Consider the following 27,489-nt stretch of genomic DNA (forward strand, 5'->3'; position numbering starts at 1 on the left):
ACACACACACACACACACACACACACACACACACACACACACACACACACACACACACACACACACACACACACACACACACACACACACACACACACACACACACACACACACACACACACACACACACAAACACAAAGGGGACGTTTTCTTGTGCAGTTTGCATGCATCTTGAAAGAATCCATCTAGCAGATGGAATGGCCAACATAGCCCATCTGAAAAGGTCACACACACTCACAAGCGGTTGCACATAAAATATATATAATTGTTTGGAGAAAAAGAGAACATGAGCTGCAACATTGGAAAGGTCAGGATCAGCATATTCCAAAGTTATAGACAATGTGTTGGCATTTCTTTTTAGTTTTGCATAGGTTAATGATATTCCCTTGATGATATATTAAAAAACTGACTAAATGGGGTCACCAGGTGGCTTACTACATAGACACAAACCTAACCAAGATGTTACCGATTGAAATTCAGCTCATCATGACCCGAGCCAAAATTGATAAAAGAAAAGGCTTAAAAGCATAAAAAAAAGGGGCATTATGTGGGTTTTAGACAGCTCAAATGTTTTGGCATGTTCAAGCATGCCATTCATTTCATTCACATATGACAAGATATTGTAATATGTAATTATGCACCTCATTGACTTAAATAATTATCATTCTCCCTATTCATGGCTTACATCATGGATGAGGGGTCGCACCTCTGCCAACACATGTGGACACACATGCACACATACAGTGCACATGGACTGTGAAATAATTGAAATAACACACACACAAAGAGAGATGTGTGTGTGTGTGTGTGTGTGTGTGTGTGTGTGTGTGTGTGTGTGTGTGTGTGTGTGTGTGTGTGTGTGTGTGTGTGTTTGTGTGTGTGTGTGTGTGTTTTGTCTCTCTGTCTGTCTGTGGCTGATCTTGCATGCTACTAGGCCAATCAGCGTCATATTTCTTTCTTTTTTTCCTTTTTGGATTTTATGCCTTTATTGATAGGGATAGACAGTAGTAGACTGTCAGGAAATGGGGAAGAGATGGGGAGTGACATGCAGCATAGGCTGATCGGGATTGGGACTCGAACCCGCAACACGCTGTCAGGCTACACTGAGCCTGGACCGCTGCGCCAGCGGCCCAGGCCTCAGCATCATATTTATTGTGCACTCTGCCAACTATTTTACTGCATAGACCTTTATTACTAGTAAGACACCTGAGGGTGGAATGCGACCTCAGGGTGACAAACCTCGCCCTAAAGGGCGAGGTTGCGCCAATTCTTGACTATCTGGCCAACCACAGCGTTTCTCTGACGATTCTAGTTGTTGTCATTCTGGGGGAGTTTGTTCATGTTTTTGTGAGGGTATCAACCCTAGGAGACACAGGGAGAACATGCAAACTCCACACAGAAAGGTCCTATCGCCTACCCCACCTAGGGTGTGAGCGATAGGGCCTAAACATGGAGATGTGGAGAACACTATATATGGAGATAATCCAGTCCATCATGTCGTATGGGACTACCGTCATAGACAGTAGCCATTGTTAGGCCGGAGTCAATGGCTGTCTGTCTGACTGTCTGTACAGGAAGTGATGTCACATGACATACTTTTTATGCCCATATATGAGTCATTCTGTACCACATCTCCATGTTTAGGCCAAACAGGTTCGCTCCATTTCTCCATGTATAGGTCCAAATGCCCAACGTCGAGCTTGACAAGGAGGATACCGCACATTGTACCTCATCCACCCTTTCTTCTCTCTCCTTTTGGTATCTTTATCCTCCTCCTCCTTTTTTTGTCTTTCTTAGTCTTGTGTATCCTTCTCTTTTTTTAGTCTTTCGTGTAGCCGCCCCGTACAGGAAGTGATGTCACAACTCGCTGACATCACACTGACATCACTCCCTGTACAGAAGGAAGGTTACAGAAGGGAGGAAGGAAGGAAGGAAGGAAGGAAGGAAGGAAGGAAGGAAGGAAGGAAGGAAGGAAGGAAGGTAGGAAGGAAGGTCACTCAAGTGACAAGGTTTTTCAGGGTAAATGTGACCTTCGGTCGCAATTATTAAGCCTAATTAAATCCTTAATTAGGCACTGGTGTCTCACACTGAAAATAGCAGATTTACAAGCTCACAGCTTGTAGATGGGCTATTTCTTTGCACGATAACTGCTTGATAATTAATAGTGTAGCTGCATGCACTTTTGGTAGAGATAACTGTCTTATCTGTACCCATAGACATCCCATAGACTTATTTAAGATAGCTTTAAGTTTAAATCCATCCTTAACTTTTGTATTTCATTCCTAACAATAACTACATAAGCCTCATTTAAAAAAAATACAGAACACAGCTGATGCATCGTTGATCTGCTATTGAGGACACACACACACAGACACGCACACACACACACACACACACACACACACACACACACACACACACACACACACACACACACACACACACACACACACACACACACACACACACACACAACTGTACCTTCTCGTTATCATAGAAACATAGCTTTTACCTAAGAAGGAATGAGCACTTGGCTCCTACTACTACTACTGTACCTTCTCGTTATCATAGAAACATAGCTTTTACCTAAGAAGGAATGAGCACTTGGCTTCTAACCTGCACGTATACTATACAGTCAAGCTGTGTGCACAGTTCTATCAGCCCCACGCTGATGTTTGTTTTGCATTGATGGCGTCATAAAAAAGTCATACGGCTGTAAGACCATGCTCTCTCTTAAAACGGTGGAACTTTGTACCTTACAGCAGGCAACATTAGCACAGCCAATGCCATATATCTCCCTAAGGGTTCCTTGAGGGGTTTCCAAATTGAATGCATGTATTCAATTCATCTAGTTTGGTTCCATTTGTATTCTACTCAGAGTTATGGGGATGCTTCAAATTAAAGAAAAGTTTGAGAACCACTGTTAGAGAAGTATCGAGAGAAAGGACGGAGTGTAGTTTGGGGAACCCCTCCCTCCCCAAACTACACTGGGGGGGGGGGGGGGGGGGGTCTGGCGTTTGTACACACAGTGTCTTTAAATGTGCCGGGGAGTGGGCGTCCCAGACAGCGTCCTTCTGTTTCATGCTGTGAGTCACATCCTAAACAGGAGGTCATTATGGAAAACAACTCGCTGCTATCTCTTTAGCAGGTGTCCTACGGCTCCTACGCTTCCTTCCACAAGTGTGTGTGTGTGTGTGTGTGTGTGTGTGTGTGTGTGTGTGTGTGTGTGTGTGTGTGTGTGTGTGTATGCGTGCGTGTGCTGCCGTGTGCGTGTGCCTGAGTGCCTGTGGAGTGCTTTAAACTAAGGATGTCCAGCTTCCATACACACCCACGTGCAGTCAACAACCCTTATCGGAACAAACATGTTTTCCTAGTCGCTATTTATGTCAAATTATGTCAAAGTATAATCTCCACCTTAATGCTGTGCAGTAGTTGTGATATCAAAACTAAGTGTTAATTTATGTTAAATTGTGTTTTTCACACTACGTTAAATTGATTAGTCTGTAATTAATTGTGTACAGGTAAAGAACAAGGAAGAGTTGGCTTACTTACCTATGACACGCCCCAGCTCCCATCCCAGATTGTCCCCTCTGTGGTCCTTTATTAGCAGCTCAGTCCGCTCTTAAAGGCATCATCACCGCCATCGAGACCAAGCCTACCGGTTCCATCTACCTTCCATCTGCAATAAGTCACAAGTAGCCTCCAAGTCAAAGAGTGGGGAAGAAAAACTCCTCCTTCTTTCAAACTGCAAACAAAGTTCACTTCCTTGTGTGTCATTCAGCCTGGCCCCTATAAGACTTTTTTCTCACAGGCCAAGGGTTGCTTACTTAACTGCTGAGAATGAGAAAGGAAAGGCACACTGAAAAGGGTGGATATCATTGCACTAGGGTAGAGAAGAGATGTTCATCCAAGCCGCTACAGCAGTGCACCTAGCCTCAGAGATCAGCTTTTGTGGGGACAAAGAAACTGGTTCTGCAACTTTTCAGGCAGACCACAGGCTATGAATGAATGCACTTAACCCACTTTACAGAGATGGAAAGGTGCCCAGAATCGCTCTGAATCTAACAGACACAAATTGCACACAATAATGGGACATGAAATGAATCCCTGACTGAACACATGAACCGATACCTGCAGTAAAAATTAGTCCATTGTGTCAAAGTAAAACATATTCAAAAATGTTTTCATCACACCCGGATGTGAAGACATGAGAGCTGAATAAACAGTCCCTTTATCACTGGGATGAGGCGAGCTATACACAGCATACATACCTAACATTAAGTGGATTCAAAAGTTTGTCCTTTTCTGGAAGCCAGACATCAAAGTGAAGCGCTTGTAATGGCTGCATCCAGCCACACAGTGGGGCTGTGACCCGTAGGAGTTCTGTATCTTTTCAGAGTAAGCAATGTTGCATGGTTGTTTTTCCGGATTGCTAAGTAAAGTTACCTACTTAGCACATGTTTACGATACTTTATTTAATATTTAAGATAACATATTTGGCTTAAAATATCTTAAATCGTCATCCGCTTGACTCGTTCGTGCACTGCTTTGCACCTCATTCTGCTCTCGTGCTGCCATTGCCATGCACGCTAAGATAAGATAGCAGGAGGGTTAGCAGCTACTGTTAGCCTGCTGCTGCTGCAGTGATGTCTGTGGTGGATGCCAACCAGTCTCAGTTGATCAGGTCCAGTCAGAAGGATGAATATTATCAAACATATCTGAGGAACAACGCTAACGAGGCTTTTCACACCCTCGCAGGTAAGGCTGCTAATCTTCAGCATGGTGTCACTTTCAAGACGTTCTTAATCAGTTTACTGTACTTGTGTACAATGAATGAACTGTTGTGTACACCTGTTCCGAGTTTGTTTTGATTACACACTTGCAACTGGCTTGTGGTGGAGATGCCTAATTTGTGCTGCTAATTATTATACTACAGTCTACTATCTCAGAGGCATATATTCTACTTTTGACTCCTGGCTTATTTGGCAGCTTTACTTTAATATATAACAACTATTACCTATATATAATAACTAAAGTAAATATACAAACTTTTTAAAAAGTTAAAAAATTAGATGCATTTTCGCATCGTCAGATTTGCATTATTAATACAAATATTAACCAACTGATACACAAAACTATTGAGACCCACCTTTACCAGCTGCCACATTAAAGTGATGAATGCATTGCACATTTACAATCCAATAATGTGGGTGTGAAATGATATTTGCTACTTAACTTTTACTTCAAAGTTTCCACCACTTTCATGTGTGTATGGTGTGTTGCTGCTGCACACTGTCACTTTCACATTACTGTACCTATATTATACTTTAGTTACTTAAAGTTTTTCTGATTCATATCCCATAATTAACCGTACTTATGGGAAGGTTATATCCATGCTAGTAGAATTACATTGTTCATAGTAATTACTTCTACAGTAGGTTGTTGTTCCATTGCTTATTTGAAAGTTTAACATTTTCTTTCATTCCGTAGGGTCCAAAAGATGGCTAGACTGGAGGAAAGAGATCGAGCTGTTTTCAGACCTTGCATACTATGGTTTGACCACATTTTCAGGTAGTTGCAATATTTCGTAATCAATACTAATAATAATCACTCTTCATGCAAATGCAAAATAATATACATTGGTATAAGGGAGCTAAAACAGGAGAGGCCTGTCACACATCAATTATTTAAAACAAATTGCTTCAGTCTTATTTAGTAATAGAACGATTTTACGTTGATATCTTAACACATTCCCTGCCATTTGTAAATACCTTCGTACTCTCATATGCCTCTGTCTCCATAGACTTCCATGTAATTCATAGTGCACGGATCATGCACACCCATGCCTAGATAATGCACCACGTGTGTGTACATTGCTCACAGCTTTCAAACAAAAGAATCCGAATGGAAATCCGTTCAGGCATTCATGAACTAGCAGCCATTATGTTTTCCTAAAATGTAAACACAGATGGCTGCCATGTTTGAAAGATGGGGTTGCTATGGGGGTTAAACATGCAATTTCGCGATTGCTATCATGCCTACTAAATTTTTTGGGGTCAAAAAAATGTGATTGCCCCATAACATTTGCATCACCAGGTTACCAAACCCTGGGTGAGGAGTACGTCAACATCATCCAAGTGGACCCCAGCAGGCGTCGCGTCCCCTCCCGCGCCAGACGGGGTTTCCTGGTCCTCCTCCACACCTTCGTGCCTTACCTCCTGGACAAGGTTCTGGTGTGCCTGGAGAACGAGCTGGAGGCCGGGGGGGAGAGACGCGGCAGGGCGTCCAACCTCTGGGGCCCCGGAGCCTGGCTGAGGACGTGGGTTCGGAGGGCCGTGGCGCTGCTGTCGGAGCCCCAGAGGAAGGCGTGCGGGCCTGCCGTGCTGGCCGTGCAGCAGGGACTGAGCCTCCTCCACAGGCTCCACGTGGCTTTGTTCTACCTCAGCGGGGCCTTCTATCACCTGTCCAAGAGGACGTCCGGTGTCAGCTACGTGGGTGTTTTTATTTCAGCTCAATACACTGTCAAGTTCTAGGTGTTCGTTTAACTCTGAGAGTGGGCAAATGGGACCACACTTGGTGACATTTGTACACTCGTGTCTTGAGTTATAAATGGATACATTATATTCACAGCTTTGGCCAGATTATCGTAATAGATTAATAGCCCTAGATTAATAGCCCATGGCTATATTTGACCTACCAGGCTAGTCGTGTGTGTGTGTGTGTGTGTGTGTGTGTGTGTGTGTGTGTGTGTGTGTGTGTGTGTGTGTGTGTGTGTGTGTGTGTGTGTGTGTGTGTGTGTGTGTGTGTGTGTGTGTGTGTGTGTGTGCGCGCGCATGCATATTTGCAAGATTAGCGTAGAAATTAAAATGGTTGAGAATCACTGCTAGAGACGTAAAAATCTTCTTTTATGGAGGTCCCTGGCATATCTTTTCAAATGGGGGTCTGCGGTCTAATGTCAATTTTGGCGTCCTTTACATAAAAAGGTTGAGAACCACACAAAAAAAACAAAGCCAAAGCCTATAGATAATGGTAACTCTGAGAGTATACAAAATCTACAAATGTAAACAAATTGACCCATGAGAGGTAATCTTCTAATAATGTGTTAACTAATAAGAATGACATAACAGAACTATATTTTATGATTTAATAAAATAAATCTTGTAGTGGTGGGGAATGGAATATGGCTTATATTACTGTCGTTTCAGTTTAGCAGCAGCTTAATGACCTTTGTACATAATGGTGTAAATGAGTTAACTATTATAAGCCTCTATTTGTTGTACCACCGCTCTAAGCCATGGTCCTCAATGACATTGTGCTCTCTCCCCAGCTGCGTGTCTTGGGGGTGAAGGGAGATGACCTGGTCATCAGGAACAGCTACCGGCTGCTCGGGGCCGTGTCTCTCCTCCAACTGGCACTCACCGTTGCCCTGCAGCTCAAAAGCTTCAGGCAGAGACAGAGAGCCAGACAGGAATGGAAACTCTACAGAAACCTGTCCCCCAGGTACAATGCCATTATATTGTCACTGTCGGGCAGAAACCTCGTATCTCCAAGTTTCAAATTTGTAAATCTTTTCGCAAAGTAAAGCACTGCTTCATCATACAAGGCCATCGCACAAAAGCAGTGAAAACAGCTGATCTACAAGCACACAACGCCTCGTGGTGCGAGGCGTTGTGTGCTTGTAGATCGGCTGTTTTCACTAGTTTAAATCATTTTAAAAATGATAAACACAATACAAACGGTTTTTGGACATACAAGGTTTCCACCCGAAAACGACGATATTCAATGTTGTACAAAAGTATAACGGAGAGAGAGTGTACACATGTAACCTATAATGGACCCTTACGGGTACATTTGTACACTCAGATTTCAACCCTTTCTTTGTAATGGACTGTATTCACTGTGGAAAAAAAAGTGTGTTGGCATCAAAGCGAACGAAATGTTATTGACACACCACACGTTTCATCCAATCACTTTAGAGCCTCGGTGAATGGTTCATTGCTGAAAGGTTTTGAGAGGTGTGAAACCCTTTTCATTAGGAAACAGGCCTGCACGATAAACCTTGTAACATGACTATAAATTGATCTTCTCGCTTTGTGTCCAACATGAAGTCCTCAGCATAAAGAGACCTCCTCCTCCTCCTCCTCGTCTCCGAGTGCCTCGCGCTGCATCTTGTGTCTGGAGGAGAGACGACATTCCACCTGCACCCCCTGTGGCCACCTCTTCTGCTGGGAGTGCATCACAGAGTGGTGTAACACCAAGGTTAGTCTCTGCCGCTACATAGGGCTGTCACGATTATGACATTTTACATGACAATTAATTGTCACTCAAATAATTGCGATTAATGATTTAATTGTTTTTTGTTGTTGAGAATTACATTTCTGTTTGGCTTGTAGGCTTTGAAGTTGCACATGGCAGATATGACACATGACCTAAATATAGAAAGAAATGACTGACATATTTGACAAAAATAGCATTGATAGTGGAAATAGATGATCTACAAGCTCACAACACGCCACGGGCTTGTAGATCTGCTATTTCCACTATTTTTGAAAATGTTTGAAAATATATGAACATTTTTCAACATATGACGATAATGACAAAATAACTGCGATTATGTCAAATAACTTAGACGAATATGTAATAATTGTGTACATAGCAGGGTTCTAGTATTTAAAAGTGTCTAAGTGATATTTTTTGGTCAGAACAAAAAGGGTTTTCTTCAAAAAAGTTAAAGCATTATATTCTGGTGGTCATTACTATATTCTGGCGGTAGTCATTGCTATAAACTATATAGAGTGTTTGTTCATCTCTCCAGCTCTTTAGTAAACAGAAAATACATTTTCAGATGGGTTACAAATTTCATCTGGTCAGGAGAGAGAAAGTCATTTATCAGCTTGTGTTCCAGTTCTAAATGTGCCTGCTCATTTATTAGTTTCATCAACAAGAAAATATATCTTTTTGTTTACTAAATATCTTTCATATCTTAGGCAGATCCTCAAAGCTTGCTTTGTTTGATACAATAATACTGATACTGATATAACACTGATACTCTACTGTTATATCCACTTCTATAGTTTGATTATATGCCAATTCGTTCTAGTTTTATCCTGTATTGAAATGTAAATGTAACTGAGCTATATGTGTTTATTTTCTTTATTACAGACAGAGTGCCCCTTGTGTCGGGAGAAATTCCAGCCTCACAGACTTATATACCTGAGAAACTACAATTAGACAAATAATACAGTATGTGGCTGTATTCACCTACACTGAATCATATTCCATTACCACTGGAATCCATGTCGAGGCGAACAAGGACATTTTCCGGCTGTTACTCATCACAGAGAACTTTGTAAAAAAATATAGGTGTAAAATTGTTCTTTACTTGTGTATGGTACTGGCAAATGTTACTGTAAGTTATTTGAGGGAACATGTTCATTTAGAATGGCATCCTTTAATGTTGGATTGTATCAGTCTGATAATGCCTGTATATTGCAAAGTGGAACTGCCAGAAGTCCAGAACGGCCTCTTCCTGGATTTGGATTATCAACGACTACCAGAATGCAATTCCAAATATCTTGTGGCTAGCCTCAGGTTACCCTCCTGTTGGATGCACGTCTCCATCTGGGGCAGCACTGAGACGCAGGGTGTTGCTGACAATATTTTCAAGTATGTGGACATTTCGCTGCACCTCCCACAGACACAGCAGCTGGGTCGCCCTGGGACATGGGGGTTGGAGAAGGGCGTTGAATTTGACAAGATGTCAAATGTGTGTGAGACACCTTTTTGTAAAATGTCACAGCACTCATTTAGAGGGGGTGGTTATTCTGCTCATACCGCCGCACTTGTCCTGGGTGGTAAGCCAGTATATTATTGGAACCAAAAAGTGTTCACAATTCAAATTAAAAAGAAATAAAATACAATAACTATTGTAAATCCTTATTATTTGGCAAGTAGAAATTCTGTCATCAAATTTGCATTGTGCATATTCTATTTAGGTGATTGTGGAGTGAGATTTCTCCAATTTGGTGCATGTTTACCACCAAATTGACCATATCGCATGATATGAAAAGAAAAATTGAACTGACGCTCTGAGAACGTGTTTGGTCAAAGTGACAAGAGTTGTGATTGTGAAGTGAGTTTTCTCCAATTTGGTGCAGTAAAATGTTATACCATGTTTACCAGTGATAGAATATGACCTTCTCACATGGTGAAGAAAAGGGACAGCTTGCCACAGTTTGGGATTCCCTGTTCTCTTCTTTTTTCATTGAAAAACGTAATAAATGCCCTACTAAAGAGTCAACATAATTTCAAGAGAAGCTAATTCTAAAATCAATTAATTTTCATCTCATCTCTTCACTATGCACATGACATGACATGGCATGACATATTTTAATTAAATTAAAAATATGTCCTGCGGGGTGTTTGCTGTGAGGACTATGATATTTCCTTTCCTTTAATGTCCAAGCTTTATTTGTTTTGTTTAAATGAATATTGTATCAATATGCAAATCTGTATGTTATATTTATACTGATATTAACAACTAGAAAGGGCTACTGTGTGTGTAATACAGTAGTTAACCAATCACCAATTATCTCACTTGTGGCTGAATAGATCTTATTTACAGTATCTGGTATGAAATTGATCTTACTTTTTTTGTGGCTCAGCATTATATTTCTGGACATCTTTCCGTTGGTTTGGTTTGGGTGAGCAGGCAACCTCGGTGTGTCTTCGTCCTCACAGCTCTACCGTGACACATCTGACATCTGCAGCAAGACTGCAACAAGAAGGCTGGTGCCATGGATAGATTATTAGCAGTGAGTGAAATCATGATCTCAGATGATATTTTGCTGTGTGAATGATACCTTCCCTGCCGTGCAGTTAGCTGTTAGGTTGTACCCGTGGTCCCTAGGCATCATAAGGTTTACTCTTTAGGCCTTGTCTTTGGCTTGGTGGAACACCTGCCCTCAAAATATAAACGGTGATCCTTTGACATTAACATTTATCTCTTGCCCACACAAAGTCCAATGACCACAAAGTACATAATTATATACATTTTCCTTTGTATACACACTGGGCTTCTCTGAGATGAGGGCCATGCGATTACTGAGTACTTAATTGGACATACTGTATATAAAATGTATTCAGTCTGGAATATTGTTGGGATCTGGTCATTTCTCACTTATTTATACCATCTCAGTCTGAGCTACAGCTTCCAGTGTAATACAAACCAGTAAGACTCCCTAATCGGGAGATAAGCGACCGTAGGTCACTTATCTCCACAAATAGGGCAAAAATGTGTTTTGCCAAAATCTTCCTGATCCATGTTGATGACATGAGTGTAGACATACTGTGTAGTGATTTTCGTGATTTGAGGGCAAAATCTGTAGGAGCAGTGTCCAAAAATGTGTTTTTAAAAATCGGCCTGGAGGTGGCGCTATATGGGAGAGATTCATGTTGATGGGATGATTGTAGACATACTGTGTACCGATTTGCGTGATTTTAGGGCAAAAATTGTAGGAGCAGTGTCCAAAAATGTGTTTTGCAAGAATCGGCCTCATGGTGGCGCTAGAAGAGGGCCATGTGAGAAATGAGGGGTGGGGTCTCCGCGCCGGCAAGGCGGACGAATAGGTACCGGCCCCGGCTGTCCCGGTCGCTCCTAGCCGGAGTTACGGCATTTTATGTGAGCTGCAGTGTAGGGGGTCCTCCACTGGGGGCGCCACCACTTTTGCAGCCGTTCTGGAGCACCAGGAGTCGGTGGTCCCCGGGAATTCCCCGTGAGCAGCCCCGTTGGGGTGGTCATTTGGTCAGTTTAGCACATTTGGTCATTTTTTACATCTGGGGGTCCCCCAGGGACCTGGGGGTCCCTGGAGCTCCGGGGGTCCTTGGAGGTTGTAGTTTGGCAGGCAAGGAACGTGTGTGCAAAATGTGGCATGGATCGGGGCAATGGTTGCGGAGATATGAGCAGGGCAAGAGTGTGACGTGTGAGGTGTGACAGACAGACTGACGGACTTACATTTGGTCATTTTTTACATCTGGGGGTCCCCCAGGGACCTGGGGGTCCCTGGAGCTCCGGGGGTCCTTGGAGGTTGTAGTTTGGCAGGCAAGGAACGTGTGTGCAAAATGTGGCATGGATCGGGGCAACGGTTGCGGAGATATGAGCAGGGCAAGAGTGTGACGTGTGAGGTGTGACAGACAGAGGGACTGACACTACTGACACTACTTACACTTTGTGCAGGGTTTGATAGTAAATGTGACCTACGGTCGCAATCAAATCTCTTCCTCATTGTCCCAGAACTAGCTGTCAAACCTGTCACGAACACCTGCCCTCAAAACATAAACTGTGATCCTGTGACATTAACATTTATCTCTTGCCACACAAAGTCCACAGACCACAAAGTACATAATGATATGCATCTAAGGATTTGTATTCACACAGATTTTCCTTTGTACACATACTGGGCTTCTGTGAGATGTGGTGGGCCACGTGATTACTGTGATCACTTAGAGTTGGACATAAAATTAATTCAGTCTGGAATATTGTTGGGATCTGGTCATTTGAGCCATGACTAAGAACTCATTTATTGATATCTCGGTCTGAGCTACAGTTTCCCCATGTAATCTCAGTGGCCATCATCAGTGTAATACAAATCAAATCTCTTGTAAACGTTTTACTTTGACTAAACTAACTCGAAGTTAGATTAGTGACACTAATGTTACATTTATTCATAAGGAGAGGATAAACGCAAATGGGCTGAACAACCAACAAGTAAGTCAGCAAAGCAGTCTTTTTTTTTTTTTTGCTAAGCATGTTTTTGAATCGAAAACATTCAATTTCATCTCCAGTATGTACCGGAATGTATGACATGAAACTTTGATTTCACAACCTGTATATTCAGCTAAATCAGGTGAAATGTATACACTCAGTAGCTGTACACTCTTAGAAACTTGGAAAATGCTCTTTATTATCGAAGACAGGAGGTGTTGGTCTTGCCCACTACACCACTAATGAGCAGTCCTCTAAATCCAGTCTGATCCTCTTATCGAGGTTGTTTGGACCATATGGACAGAACATTAATTCAGTCTCTAAACACACAGCACAGCGGATGCTCTTTAGTGTTGCATAATGAATGGTAATGGTATGTTTCACTTATTCTCTGTAGGTTTCTAGTCTCTCTTTTCACTGACAACTTGTTTTCTCAGGTTCTGAATGTGAAAGTACATCAGAGCAACTGTTGTTTGAACAAATCCTCTGAACTGTGCCTCTTTGCAGAATGACAGGAGATCCTGACACAAAGACCAGAGGAGGCAGCCTTCACATGTGTGCAGAAAAGAGAAAGAGAAAAACTGTTTGTACAAAGCTGAAGCTCCTCTCTCTACTCTTGATTAGATCCCATAATCTCAGAAGATCCGTGGACAAGGTAGTGAACCGGAATAAGCTAGGATTTGAGTCTGTGCGATAATAACTGAGCCATAGAAATATATCCCACCCTAGAAGAACAACAAACTAAAACTACAATTCAACAAGACTAGATGATCCCTGCACTGGAGGCTACAGGGGCTACAGAGTGCCTCGCCCTAGGGACTTTCTAATTGAAGATGGACGTATGAAGGGGGATCACCAGAGAGAGGGAAGATGGCATTTCACTTGTCAGAGGGAACACATCAAGGCGTCACTGCTCTCCCTGAAAAAGGCGCTTCTCTTTACCCCCATCTCACTGCATTGCTCAACAGACATGAAATGGAACCTGCCCAGGGCTCTACAAGCAAAGCCTTCCCACTGCAAAAGGAACACACGTCCACCTTTCATGATCTCCTGGATTCCTCCCGGACGTCTGCACGCCTCCATGGGTCCATGCTGGATGTTGAGATAGGCTTATCATTTGTGGATCTAGCGTTGCCTCGGGCTCCGCTCTCCTCCGGAGACCTCGTCTTATCCTCCTCCCTGAAACCTTTATTACATAAGGATGAGCCCTCTCGCCCTGTACTTTCTTGCAGTGCCAAAATGTCATGCTCTGTCATTTGCGGTTGCCGTGGAGATGGGGGATGCTGCTCTAACAATCCTTCGGAGCATTCCCCAACGCAGCCGCGTGCGGTGGGCCGCCAGAATCGCCTGTCTTCACGTCAGAGAACAGCAGAGATGGCAGTCTCCCAACAGGGTGAAACACCATACAGTTTCCCAGGCCGTTCGACCCCAAGGTCAAGCCCATTGTGTGGTGCATATAGCCTTTACCTCCACCCAGGAGATATTAAGAACACTGAGATGTTGATAGTTCCAGAAGCCACAGAGCACCCATTCAAGTCATTGTCCACATGCCCCTTGGGAGAAAAACATCTAGCAAAGGGTAATTTGTGTCACACCAGCAATACTGTGTATAAACCAGACAGAACACCACATCTGTTAAAGCAACGTACCCACAAAGCAACAGGCCGTGACAACAAAGGGGCCTGTCCAAGAGGTTTAGGAAGACAAATACCTGTGTCAACATCACCTAAAGGGACCTGTTACCTGTCAAATGAAAGACATACATCGGCGGGGCTAGCCATTCACACGCTGAAAGGAAGTGCCAGCAGTGCAATTTCTCATGAAAGAAGACAGAAGTCAGGGAGGAAAGGAACATTCCTGTCTACCTTTCATCAGACCCCTCATATAGTAGGTTGACCCCACTGCATCATGGGGAGAGAGGAAGAGTGTGTGTGTGTGGGTGCGTGTGCGTGTGCGTGTGCGTGTGTGTGTGTGTGTGTGTGTGTGTGTGTGTGTGTGTGTGTGTGTGTGTGTGTGTGTGTGTGTGTGTGTGTGTGTGTGTGTGTGTTGTTTACATGTGCAAGCAACATACTGTAAAACCTGATCTAAATCTGCAAATAAAACACAAATGTAACCTATATGTATGGTAGAGTATGTTAATACAATATAACTAGCACATCTGCAATGGTTGGAGGTGGTCTCCCTAGTCTTCCATTGGGAAATTTACCGTAGACCCTGGTGACAGGTAGGTATAGAACAACCTAAACAACCTAAAGCTCATAAGCACAATATCTCAAATAGGGATTGCCTCCAGACTGAGCGGTAGAAATTAGATTTCTCCCAGACCCAGATATGACATCAAAATTGCAGATTGCAGCTTTAACAGTAGACCGTGCCAATGCACCCACTTACCCTCTTCCTTTTGTTTGCTCATTCAGCCTCCAGACGCCACAGCGACTCGTAGCCGCGGCCCAGAGCACACAGTAGAAGAGAGGTGAGGACTGGCGTGGGACAACCCTCTCAGGTCAAGTACCTGTTATAAGTCATCGGCTGTCACGCCCACAGGAAATAATTGGAGGAGACGATCCTGAAAGGCCATATATCATGTCTGACAAGATGTTTGGGAGCCACAGACTGCAGTCAACTCCATTAGTCTTAAGTTATTCAAGGGAGTGAATGAGATGGTATTATTATATTAACACTAAATGCACAGCCTACACTTTTTGGTCAGTAATATAGTACTGGTTTAGAACACAGTTATTATAGTTTAGCTGAATAAAGTAGCCGCTGGAGCAACTTGGATGATTGGAGCCTTTTACTTTATTATAGGATGCAAAATGGCAATGTTTCGATGTCAGATGACAGGTCAGGTCATAAAGAAATACAGGCCACAAGTTCATTTGCCAATGTCCTGAGGCCAACACTAATGGGAGGTTTCTACATGTGGAAGATACACCAAGTTACAAATTACTATTTATACTAGCATGGCATGCAAACTGAATAGGATGAATAGACACTACAATTGAATACCCATGATGTAAGGGTATAAAGTATATTAGGATATATTAGTTATAAAGGATATTAATTGTTGCAGGGATGAATAAAATACACTACACACAATTATTACAATAATTAAAAAGACATTTATGGCAACCATGTGGGAATAGACTAATAGACTAGGCAAGATACAAACGGTACAATTTACAAATAACAAAAAAAGAAACCGTAGGGAGGACAAGAGCAGGGGACAGCAGCACAGCCTGAGGGGCCGTCTATGAAGAGCGTCTATGAAAATCATGAAAGGCCCTCATCAAGGCCTGAGGGCTCCAAGGTGTTGAGAGAATGAAGCCAGTTTGCTTCTCTGCATAGTAATCACCACCTTGTGATATGGCAGGAATCTTTTCAAATCCCCAGAATTTTAAAGGTGATGGGGAGCCATGGTTGGCTTGAATATAATGTCTTGTCATAGCGTAATCAAGATTGCCTGTGCAGATAATGGTTTTGTGTTCCCCTATCCTTCATTTGAGAGGTTGTTTAGTTTGACCAATGTTTGCAATTCCGAGGGACATTTGAGTAAATAGATTATGTGGGTTGAATTGCAATTCATGAAAGATTTAATTTGATATGCTCTGCCAGTACGGGTGTTAGAGGAATTGGAGCACTGGGCACAATTGCTGCACTTGAAAAAGCCCTGAGGGTGGTTGGAAAGCCAAGTGGATGTCTGAATGGATGAGACGATCCTTCAGGCTGCGCAATCGTTTAAAATGGTGTTTTTGATTATGCCTGCTGCTGCTGGTGCTTATTGGGTGGAAAAACAGACGGTTGAATGGTTGTTTGATTTTCTCGACTGGTGCGTAATGCCATCTCATACTGTATGCCAGATCGAGGTTTGCTTAATCGTTGCCTCTTTCTTTGAAACGGTTGGCTAATTTAGTGGCAAGTCTAGCTGGACGTTTACTGTCAGCTGAGGAGGCTATTCCTACTGAAAGATTTCCTAAATATAGTGTTCTCTAAAGTTTAGTTTCATTTTAGTTCGTTTTCTTTTGTTTTTTCTTTATATAACATTAACAATTTCTGTAATTATTCATTTATCTCCCACCCTGTGTGTTATGTACATGTGCATGTATTTATTTATGCTTGTATTTGTGTGTCTTCTTTAGGTTCCTGGCATTATACACATTCCACCTCCAGCAGCGCTGCTTTAGAACCTGGCTCATACAATGTAGGCCGTACACCCAGGCCAGACTGCATCATAGAAAGCACTTACTGAACGCTGGCCTGTCTGCTTTGAGAGGAGCTGTCCTGTCCCAACAAGCCCGCACAGACATGTTCCACAGGAGGATGGAAGCGCTGACCCTCGCCCACTGTTTCCACCAGGTAGTCAACAGCAGGCCTTTCCTCTAGAACAGTGACCCCTGGGGGCGCCCACTGGCCTACTGGTCCAGCCACATACCACTTGGGCATTGCCAAATAGGCATGCATGCCTGGTGGTGTCGCCGGTTCGATTCCCAATCCGGACAACCTTTGCCACGTGTCGCTCCCCATCTCTCCCCCCATTTCCTGTCGGTCTTAACTGTCCAACCCAATAAATGCATAAAAGCCCCAAAACAAATCTTAAAAAAAAAAAAACATAACTCCATTTGGCTCCATAAATTGTACACTCTCAGTTAAAGAACAGCAAGATTCCATTTGGAACGCCGTCAAGGAACCCTGAGTGTTGCTTTGAGAACCAAAGCTCTAAAAGGGGAGGTCATTTCAACCACTCTAACACCGGCGTTCCAATTTTAGGCATGTCACTATAGGCGAAAATAAATATAAACTTTGGGAAATAGCATACCTCCAATCTCACAACTTGTTGTGAATGTGAGCAAGAGTTCAAGTAGTTAATGAACTAAGAACTAAGAAACCTTCCTGTTACAATATCGGTTCACAGCATACTGTTATTGATTTAGACCTACTGTATACCCAGACATATAAATGATATTACAATAGACTTGGCTCAAGTATATTCATATCTATGTAAACAGCTGGATTCCAACCCAGGTCTCCCACATGGGAAACCAATCATGTACAGCTCAGTCAAAACAGGATTCCCCACATGGCCAACGGCAATTAGACTTATGGGCTACAGGCAGGGCTCTGCTTTAGCTGTCACATACAGTGTAGTCAGCCCACTTAGATCCAAACCCAGCCATTCAGTTTGCAGTGCATTGAGGCTTTCCCCCCCTTTTTTAATAGTGTGGTGACAGTTTGGTGACATATCTAAATAGAGATAACAATTTTAATTAAAACATGTTGATTAACCTCCTATCTACTGTATGACATGCCATAGAGTAAATAGAATTTCGAATTATGAAGATATGTAGTTTTTGTTTGACAAACAGAACCACAACATAATGTCGTCTCTTATCCTTACCAGTCTCCACGTTCCGGCCCTCAGGCTACCGTAGGTGTAAATCAATTCTACTATGTTTTGGCACTCTGTCATAGTTGGCAAGGCTCTGAAACATTACTAAGTGTCTGTGACGAGCTGTCTTGTGTGGAATGGGAGGAATGGGGACAACAGAGACGTGTTCCAACTGCTGCCGTGGTGTAGTCGACTAAATGTTCCAGAATGACATAAGCAAACACACAGACATAGGAAAGAAACACACACTCCCAAACAATACAATGGAATTTTGTGTGTTATTCAAATGTGCCTAGACTCCCCACAGACATTTACATCATATCTAGGGTCTGTTTTTATGTTCCACACTGGAAATTCTTACTCAGGTTACCCTTAGCACAAAGCAGAGAGTCCCTACAGGGACCAATTTAGCTGCTTGTAGTTGTGTAACATTTAGGATGAGTTCAAACAATATATTGTTGTTGTCGGGTGGAATCCAAAACCGTAAATTTTTTATTTATCCTTTTAAAATGTTGAAATGATTTAAACTAGTGAAAATAGCCGATCTATAAGCACACAACGCCTCGCACATTTCACTAGTTTTGTGTGACAGTCGTGTATGATGAAGCGGGGCTTTACTTTACAAAAAAAACATACAAATTTGAAACTTGGAGACACAAGGTTTCTGCCTGACAGTGCCGATAAATATGGTTCAGCTGGCAGAGTCATTGATCCTGCCGTTACATGCTGATTCTGAAATGCAGGTCTCGCAGACACTAGACATTTTACATTCCTAATGTTCATCTCTGTCTGTCTGTTTGTCTGTTAGTGGAGGATACGCATGGAGGACAGAAAGCGAGAGCCAGGAGTCAGCTGTACCTCCTACCGGTGTGATGAGGAGGTGGACGGCCTGCGTAGAAGACTGACCCAGCCCAGCGACACTCTGGCACTTAGGACGGCTCGCTGCACGTGGCAGAGTCGCACCCACGGGCTGCAACTCCACAGGGTAGCACTCATCCACTACCAGTAAGAGAGTGCTTACAGGGACATTGTGCACCCCAGGTTTTTTAATGGGACACAAGTTCACGTGAACATGTAAATTCAAGTAACGTTAGAGTTCATCAGATTGTTCTGCACATTAAAGCATACAACATGATGACAATATACTATAATATCCCTGTGACGAAACTTGTCTTATAGACTCAAATGCTGTACACATAAAAAAGAACCCGAACAATTACACATTACTAGACCGGTGCCTGTTGGGCACTGGCCGACTCTGGAACGATGCAAGCTGGGAATGCATGCCCAAGCCGATTATGAATACCCATTGTACCCGTTGTACCCATAGACAAGTCTAGAGCTATACTGTAATACCTAGAGGACGGACCGGAAATCCCCGCCCATTCATTTCAATGAAGTTGCTCACCCAGCTCATACTAGGTCTAGGACACCCTCCTTCCGGGTAATCATATCATTTTGACAATAATCACATGTACATTATTGTCCTACATCATAAACTTCCTCGAGCCCAATGGTCGAGTCATGAACTGCTGGGTTAAACAGCAACCTTATGTACGTGTCATTGTTGCCTCCCCTCCTCCAGTCTGAACATACTGTGGAAGTACTGGTTGCTATGGAGGAAGATGGGGTGTCGTCGCAGAGCGCTGTCCTGCCAGGAGCAGAGGGCAGCTCTTCACTGGGAGAACAGGGTGATGAGACTGACCTACAGCGTCTGGACTGCAGCTGTCCTGACCCGACAGCACCACAGGTCAGCAGCTACTGTAACTGTATTTTAATCAATTCAATTCAAAGGAGCTTATACTAACATGAGAAAACATACATTTAGATGTGTCAAAAACACACTTAAGCCTCATATACAATGTTGTGAGACAAATAGCGAAAGTAGTTGATGTGCAAGCTCTCAAAACTTCACTTGTTGCGAGCTTGTATATCAGCTATTTTCACTGCGTTTTTGAGTATTTGACTATTTTTGACAATATCATGCCATGCCCAAAATATGCATATCACGGTGAAAGGGGTTAGAATCTACACATTTGTGCCCCTCACCGATACCGGTTTGCTTCGTTCAGGGCCTACCTTCTTGCTACAGCTTGGAGACTGTGGCGAGATCAAGCGGTACAGAGGATGGAGACATGGTCTGTTCTGGCCAATCGGAGCGAGTCCTTTCACAGGATGAGGCAGTTGCAGTACAGTTTCCAGCAGTGGAGAGCGAGGGCAGAGGATCAAACCAGACAGAGGAACATTCTGCTTCAAAGCGGCAGGTCAGAAACATTCCCTTCTCCTGATAGAGTATATTTATTCTCCTGGATATCAGGGTTGGGTAATATCCCTGTGACGAACCATTAGGAGACTTTACTCTGACTAACTATACCAGTATAACACCCCCACCCTGACAAACACTAAGAGTTGAGGCATTACATTTTGTATAACACTGTTCTATTGTAAAAATAGCAGATCTACATGCTCACAACTCTCACAAAAGTCCTTAAATTGTCACTTTAGATATGTGCAGATACCCTCTATATACACTTAAACTTTGTGTTGGTTTGTTTACTGTTGAGTGAGGAAACAGTGATCATCTGGGGACCCCCCAAAATAATTTGCAGACCCCCCTGGGGTTGAGAACCACTGCCTTAGTGCATAGAGTTCCCATCTGGGTTTGCCTCCCAGCCCGCCCAGTAATTCAAGGAGAATTGTGTCGTCCCCACTCCCCCCAAGCACTCATTGTGACCATCTGAGCAACCATCAGCTGGGAAGCTGGAACTGAATTTCCCCTGCGGGATAAATGTGGCCTACAAAAAATAAATAAGGTTACTGATTTGGCTGTCTAAGTTAATGTGGTTGTTGATAAAAGTGTAGAAATAGACAGACAGACCTTCATTGATCCCGAGGGTAATTCAGTTGCCATAGCAGCAGCACTGCAGTAATGCAGTCGCGATGCGACGCGTTGTGAGCTTGTAGATCAGCTATTTCCACCATCAATGTTCTTTTTTAAGTATAAAATTGTCAAATATGACAAACATTTCTTTGTATATTTAAGTTATGTGTCATGATTGCCATGTGCAACTTCAAAGCCTAAAAGCCAAACAGAAATGTAATTGTCAACGACAAATACACAATTAAATCGTTAATCGCAATTATTTGAGTGACAATTAATCGTCATGTAAAATGTCATAATCGTGACAGCCCTAACATACAGTAGGCTACATATCCTGTATAAACAAGGCTTCTCTCTTCAAATCGTGTCATCTCTACAGGAGGTACATCCAACGCTGGCATCTTCACGCGCACCGTTCCAGACTGCAGCGCTTGTGCACGGAGGCCCAGAGGGCCTTCTCCAGCAGGAGATTAGCAGGTGAATTAAAACCTGTGATTGGTTTTCCGGAAGATTTTCCCCACTCAAGGTGTTTACTTAGAAAATCCCCCATTTCCCCAAACACACCGGCACAGCAGCCCCCAATTCATTTGAAACGCTGTCATCACGTCCACTGGTGAATGTGGCAGAACATGGGAGGCAGATGCTCAGGCTCTATCAAAACGTCTATTAGGAACGCGGGGAAGATGGATGTCATCCTCCCCTGCCGTTCGTTCTCTCCTCCGCATTGTCTAAAATGTGTGTAATTGCATCCCAAAACAACTATCTGACTACAGATGGGCGGAGGCCGGTGCTGCATAGTGCATACCGAAAACAGTAGATCTGCAAGTTCACAACGTGTCCCATTACATGGCGGTCTGTTCTTGTAATTCTGCTATTTTCAGGGTGTAACATATGGCAGGGGTTCCCAAACTTTTTTGTCTCAGGGCACCCCATAAATATTGTTTTAATCCGAGGTCTACATTATAATTTTCACTCTCCCAGCACCTTATATTTAAAGCATATCATAGTTGTCGGGTGGAAACCTGTCCAGAACCGTCCTTTCACTAGTTTTGTGAGACATTCTTGTATGATGAAGCAAGGCAAAAGACGTACACATTTGAAACTTGGAGATACGAGGTTTCTGCCCGACAGTGACGATATCTTAGTGATTATGTTGCGATGAAAACATTGAGATAATAGCCATTTTGGTTAGAACTGACTGAAAATAACTTTGTACTACAAGTTTAAAAAGATACTAAATATTTTTTCAAGTGACCAAATAAATTCCAAATATTATCAAATTATCTCGCGGCACCCCTGGACTGCCGTCGCGGCACCCCAGGGTGCCCCCGCTGCCCCGTCACCCACTTTGAAAACCCCTGACATATGGCACACAAGTGACACAACTAAGCATGAATCACAGGTATTAATGTGAAAGCTTGGTATCTTTCACCAGTGGCCTTTGGGGAGTGGAGACAGAGGAAGGTTGCAGTGGACGTTGCCCGTGCTGACATGTTCAGAGGGCGCCATCTGCTGGAGAGAAGGAGAATGGAGGCTGTTTTTAGAGGCTGGCACCACAGGGCTAAAGCCAGGAAAGGGGCAACGGACCTGCTGGGAAGAGGGAGGAAAGCTCTCCTTGTTATGTGAGTTTGGAGGTTTGTTTTGGTCAGTCTGTGACGGCGTGTGGTTTATTTTAACGATGTGTGTTCCAAAATTATGTGACACTCACTGAGGGAAGCAAGGCAGGGTGCAGAGTACCTGCTGTGTGTGTGTGTGTGTGTGTGTGTGTGTGTGTGTGTGTGTGTGTGTGTGTGTGTGTGTGTGTGTGTGTGTGTGTGTGTGTGTGTGTGTGTGTGTGTGTGTGTGTGTGTGTGTGTGTGTGTGTGTGTGTGTGTGAGTGATACATTTGATAATTGTTCTAAAACAACTTTTCAAAGTTGTGACATCAGCTCAGAACTCCTAAGGATTTGTGTCACGGTGCATAAAGTTATTAAAACATTCTTGAAATATTCAACTTTTTAGTCAAACTTAAATAACGATGAGTTCTGTTATTTTTGGCATTTTTCTTCACCGAAAGCGTGATACAGAGATGGCACGGCATGGTCAAGCAGCAGAGAGCGTGTGCGCGCCACCGGCACAGGAGAGACGCGCTGACGGCCACACGCGCACTGGGCACCTGGAGGAGAGCCACGGCACTGCGCTGTCTCCACACACACCTCCTTACACACCTGCTGCACCACAGGAGGATGCCCGGCACACACACACGCCCAGGTTTGGCTCCACCCGCCGTCTGTCAGTCATCTTCATCCGAACCATGTGGTGCTGTTTGCAATTAATTTGAATGTTTAGCTGAGAATGAGGCAAGTCAAAAGGGTGTGTGTGTGTGTGTGTGTGTGTGTGTGTGTGTGTGTGTGTGTGTGTGTGTGTGTGTGTGTGTGTGTGTGTGTGTGTGTGTGCGTGTGTGCGTGCGTGCGTGCGTGCGTGCGTGCGTGCGTGCGTGCGTGCGTGCGTGCGTGCGTGCGTAATCATATTATAGACTCTCACATAATCATATTATATTTATAGTTCTAGGTGTGAACCGTCCTTTAGTTGTCATTTTTGCAGTGTATCAGTAGGCTGAAGCCTTTAAAAATCTTTGGTTGCGACCGTCAGGTCGCAGTTACTATCAAAACCTCCACCAGCTGTCAGTCAGTCACCGTTGCCCCTATCCATGCCAAACCACAACCTCCACCCCCCATTTCTCACATGGCTCTCTTCTAGTGCCACCATGAGGCAGATTCTTGCAAAACACATTTTTGGACACTGCTCCTATAGATTTTGTCCTGAAATCACGCAAAGCGGTACACAGTATCTCTAAAGTCATGTCATCAACATGGATCTGTCCCATTTCCCATATTCCCTCCTGATTGGCTACCATTGCCTTCTAAAGTTTGTGTATGCGACCTGATGGTCGCTTATCTCCCGATTTAGGGAGTCTTACTGGTACTTTTGCTTTCTGTGCTATCTTGTCAAACAGTTTAAGAATGCTTTAGCTTATTATGCTTACCAGTTATAATAACAGTATTAACAGAGCATTCTTGCAGTTCTGTCGCAATTCAAAGTTCAAACTTGGCAGTGAAGACACGAACAGGAATCAAGATTCAAGATTTTAATTGTTATGCCTTGCATACAAGTATGTAAAAGCGTTCATTTGCTTTTTTAGCAGTATTAATAAACAGTAATTACATATAATAAACAGTAATTACATCATACATGAGTCCTAAGTCACACAGGAATTCCTTTCTTTGCATTAGTTTTGCCAGGCCTCTTGCCAGGTAATTTTGTCTCTCTTTGCCATTTCTGGTTTGGTCTCCAGCAGCTTTTTCAAAGTGTCGGTTGAGCGCTTCACACTCAGTGGCTCAATGGATATGTACCGATTATCAACAGTGTATATGAGACTGAATACACTGCATATACATTGTCATTGCTGTTCTGAATACAGCCTCTGTCTCTGCTAACACAGTCCCTGACGCAGACATGAGCATTCTTTCTTCTGGTAGGGATACCGGTGGCGTATGTAGGCTTAGACGGTCTACGACGTAGTGTTGTACTCGGTCCAGGCGGTGGCGTACACAGTCAAGGTCGTGGCGTACACGGTCCGGTTGGTGTCGTACACAGCCTAGGTGGTGGCGTACACGGCCTAGGAGGTGGTGTACACAGTTGAGGTGGTGGCGTACACGATTGAGGTGGCGTAGGCGTACACGGTTTAGGTGGTGGTGTACACGGTTTAGGTGGCGGCGTACCCATCCTGGTGGTGTTGTACTCGGTCCAGGTGGTGTCTTACACAGTCCAGGTGGTGGCGTACACGGTTTAGGTGGTGTCGTACACAGTCCAGGTGGTGGTGTACACGGTTTAGGTGGTGTCATACACATTCCAGGTGGTGGTGTACACGGTGTAGGTGGTGTCATACACAGTCCAGGTGGTGGCGTACACGGTTTAGGTGGCGTCGTACACCGTCCAGGTGGTGGCGTACACGGTTTAGGTGGTGGTGTACACGGTTTAGGTAGTGTCGTACACAGTCCAGGTGGTGGTGTACACGGTTTAGGTGGTGTCGTACACAGTCCAGGTGGTGGCGTACACAGTTTAGGTGGTGTCGTACACAGTCCAGGTGGTGGCGTACACGGTTTAGGTGGTGTCGTACACAGTCCAGGTGGTGGTGTACACGGTTTAGGTGATGTCGTACACAGTCCAGGTGGTGGCGTACACGGTTTAGGTGGTGTCGTACACAGTCCAGGTGGTGGCGTACACGGTTTAGGTGGTGTTGTACACGGTTTAGGTGGTGGCGTACACAGCACTGGTCTCACTGCAAAACTGGTAAAAAGAGTGGTCTGGACAAACTTCTTCTTTCTTGGTGGCTCCATCTTCATTAGCAGCAGTGCTGTGACTGACTAACCACCTACTCAACTGTGTGTTTTTATAGTGTGTGTGTGTGTGGATGTTGTTGAAGGCCTTATGCAAAGCGGGTGGGTGTGGTCTGCAGTGTCAATTATAAGCACTGAGTGGGCTATCTGGAAGCTGTGAAAAAGCCCCGTGCCCCCCTTGCCCCCTTGAGGGTGCGGTCAGATCTATTGTTTACATTAAGTACCAGGAATGTTCCTGTGGCCTAGAGGCTGTTATCACCTGAATAAGATTAATGAGTCTAAATAAAATAAGGTCTATGTCTGAACATAAATGATTTGAATGAAATCAACTTTATTGTCACAATAGTGTGTTTGTTTTTGGGCAAGAATGCAAGCTCCATTGTTTTTGTTGTGCTATCTTGTCAAACAGTTTAAGAATGCTTTAATAGAAATAATGAAATGCTTATGATGCTTACCAGTTATAATAAACATTTAGCATTCTTGCAGTTCTGTCGCAATTCAAACTTGGCAGTGAAGACACAAACAGGAATCAAGATTCAAGATTTTTATTGTTATGCCTTGCATACAAGAATGTAAAAGCGTTCATTTGTTTTTTAGCAGTAATAAAGGTTCCTACTTGCAATCCAAAACATTACAATTTAAAACATTATTTCTGAACAGCTGCAAGACATAAGCTTTCAGAGACAGAACTTCTAAAAAGAATGATGGCTGAAAAGGCATATATACAGGTAAACATAATCAAAGTATGGATAATCGTCATAATCAAATTACACTGCCGTTAAAAAATTTGTGATTTTAAGCCCTGCAATACAACGTTTTTTGTGTGTAAAAAAAATACATTTTTGAGATAAAAAGAAATTACACAGCCGTTGTATTTTAGCCAAAAAGCACTGGAAAACTGATGGAACACTACATGTTCATATTTTTCCAAAATGTTTCTTTCCTCAGGCATCTGGTGAAAGAAGTCAGTCTACTTGGATGTGTGGCAGAGCGATGGCTTCTCAACCATGTTGTGATGAACTTTCTTGGCTCGAATTGACTTACAGGGGGTCCATTGATGCCGATCATCATCAAATTATTTACAGTGGACGCTGTATATCTCTTGTTTCTGCAAATATTGTTCATAACACTGAGACCCCTTTCACACTCAGTCGTACTGCAAGAATTTATGGTCTGCACGCATTGTATGAGTGGTTTTAGGCCTTCAGACTCACTGTGTGGGTCCTCAATCCAATCTCTCATAGCATTAACTCCCTCGTGTTCAGGGAGATTGAACCACTTACACAGTTTACTTATTTGTTGGTCACCATCTGTTTTGCTAGGTGATGGATGCCAGTTGCTTTGGTCTAGAATGGAGAGATCATCAAGCAGTTCGTCTTTGAATGAGAGGCACTTCTCCAGGTTATTGGTCATACATTGTAGGAACTGCTTCACATTGATTGGTGTGAGCTCTGCATTTGAAAACAGGGGAACTGATCCAAAATGTCCTAAAGCCTGCGCTGTCAATGCCTCCTCTGATTTTTCATTTAGGTAGGGTGGTGTATCAAGGAAGGCCAACAGTCGCATGGATTGGTCCAGAAACCAATCTGGTCTCACACGTGTGAATGAGCGGGCCTCGTACACGAGTTCCTCAGATAGGGCTGTAAGTTCACGCAATGCATCATACATGAGTCCTAAGTCACACAGGAATTCCTTGCTTTGCATTAGTTTTGCCAGGCCTCTGTAATTTTGTCTCTCTTTGCCATTTCTGGTTTGGTCTCCAGCAGCTTTTTCAAAGTGTCGGTTGAGCGCTTCATAAGAATTCCACACAGCCTTTACAGCACCTAAGCTGCTGGCTACCCATCGTGTATCTAAAACTCTGCCAATTTTCTCTACATAGTAGTTAACTGCTGGTGCTGCTTCTTTAAGTTCCAGTGAATTTTTGGTGGATTGACTGCATAGATTGCGGATTTTGTCCATGAACTCTTCGAAGTGGTTGACTGACTGAATCTCACTCACAGCATCAGACACAGCCCGTTCTAAGCGGTGGTTCATGCAGTTCCATGTGGAGAGGTTAGGGTACCGTGCAGTCAGCAGTGTT

At 43.5% G+C, this 27,489-nt stretch overlaps 1 protein-coding gene across 1 annotated transcript; it reads left to right on the forward strand.

Moving 5' to 3' along the window:
* Positions 1–4,465: 4,465 nt before the first annotated feature.
* Positions 4,466–9,758, forward strand: pex10 (peroxisomal biogenesis factor 10). The gene is made up of 6 exons (XM_080733654.1): positions 4,466–4,758; positions 5,491–5,571; positions 6,097–6,491; positions 7,328–7,500; positions 8,109–8,259; positions 9,163–9,758. The coding sequence occupies exons 1-6, from the start codon at positions 4,647–4,649 to the stop codon at positions 9,229–9,231; spliced, it is 981 nt and encodes a 326-aa protein (XP_080589780.1). The 5' UTR covers positions 4,466–4,646; the 3' UTR covers positions 9,232–9,758.
* Positions 9,759–27,489: the final 17,731 nt, after the last annotated feature.

This window comes from Nannobrachium achirus (genome assembly GCF_963921795.1).
Source record: "Nannobrachium achirus genome assembly, chromosome: 9".
NCBI lineage: Eukaryota > Metazoa > Chordata > Actinopteri > Myctophiformes > Myctophidae > Nannobrachium > Nannobrachium achirus.

Bases quoted from the DNA above. Each gene is read 5' to 3' on its own strand.
- pex10 (XM_080733654.1), top strand. From the start codon at position 4,647: ATGTCTGTGGTGGATGCCAACCAGTCTCAGTTGATCAGGTCCAGTCAG. The intron at 5,572-6,096 runs GTAGTTGCAATA...TTGCATCACCAG, and splicing joins TGGTTTGACCACATTTTCAG to GTTACCAAACCCTGGGTGAG. The intron at 6,492-7,327 runs GTGGGTGTTTTT...CTCTCTCCCCAG, and splicing joins GGACGTCCGGTGTCAGCTAC to CTGCGTGTCTTGGGGGTGAA.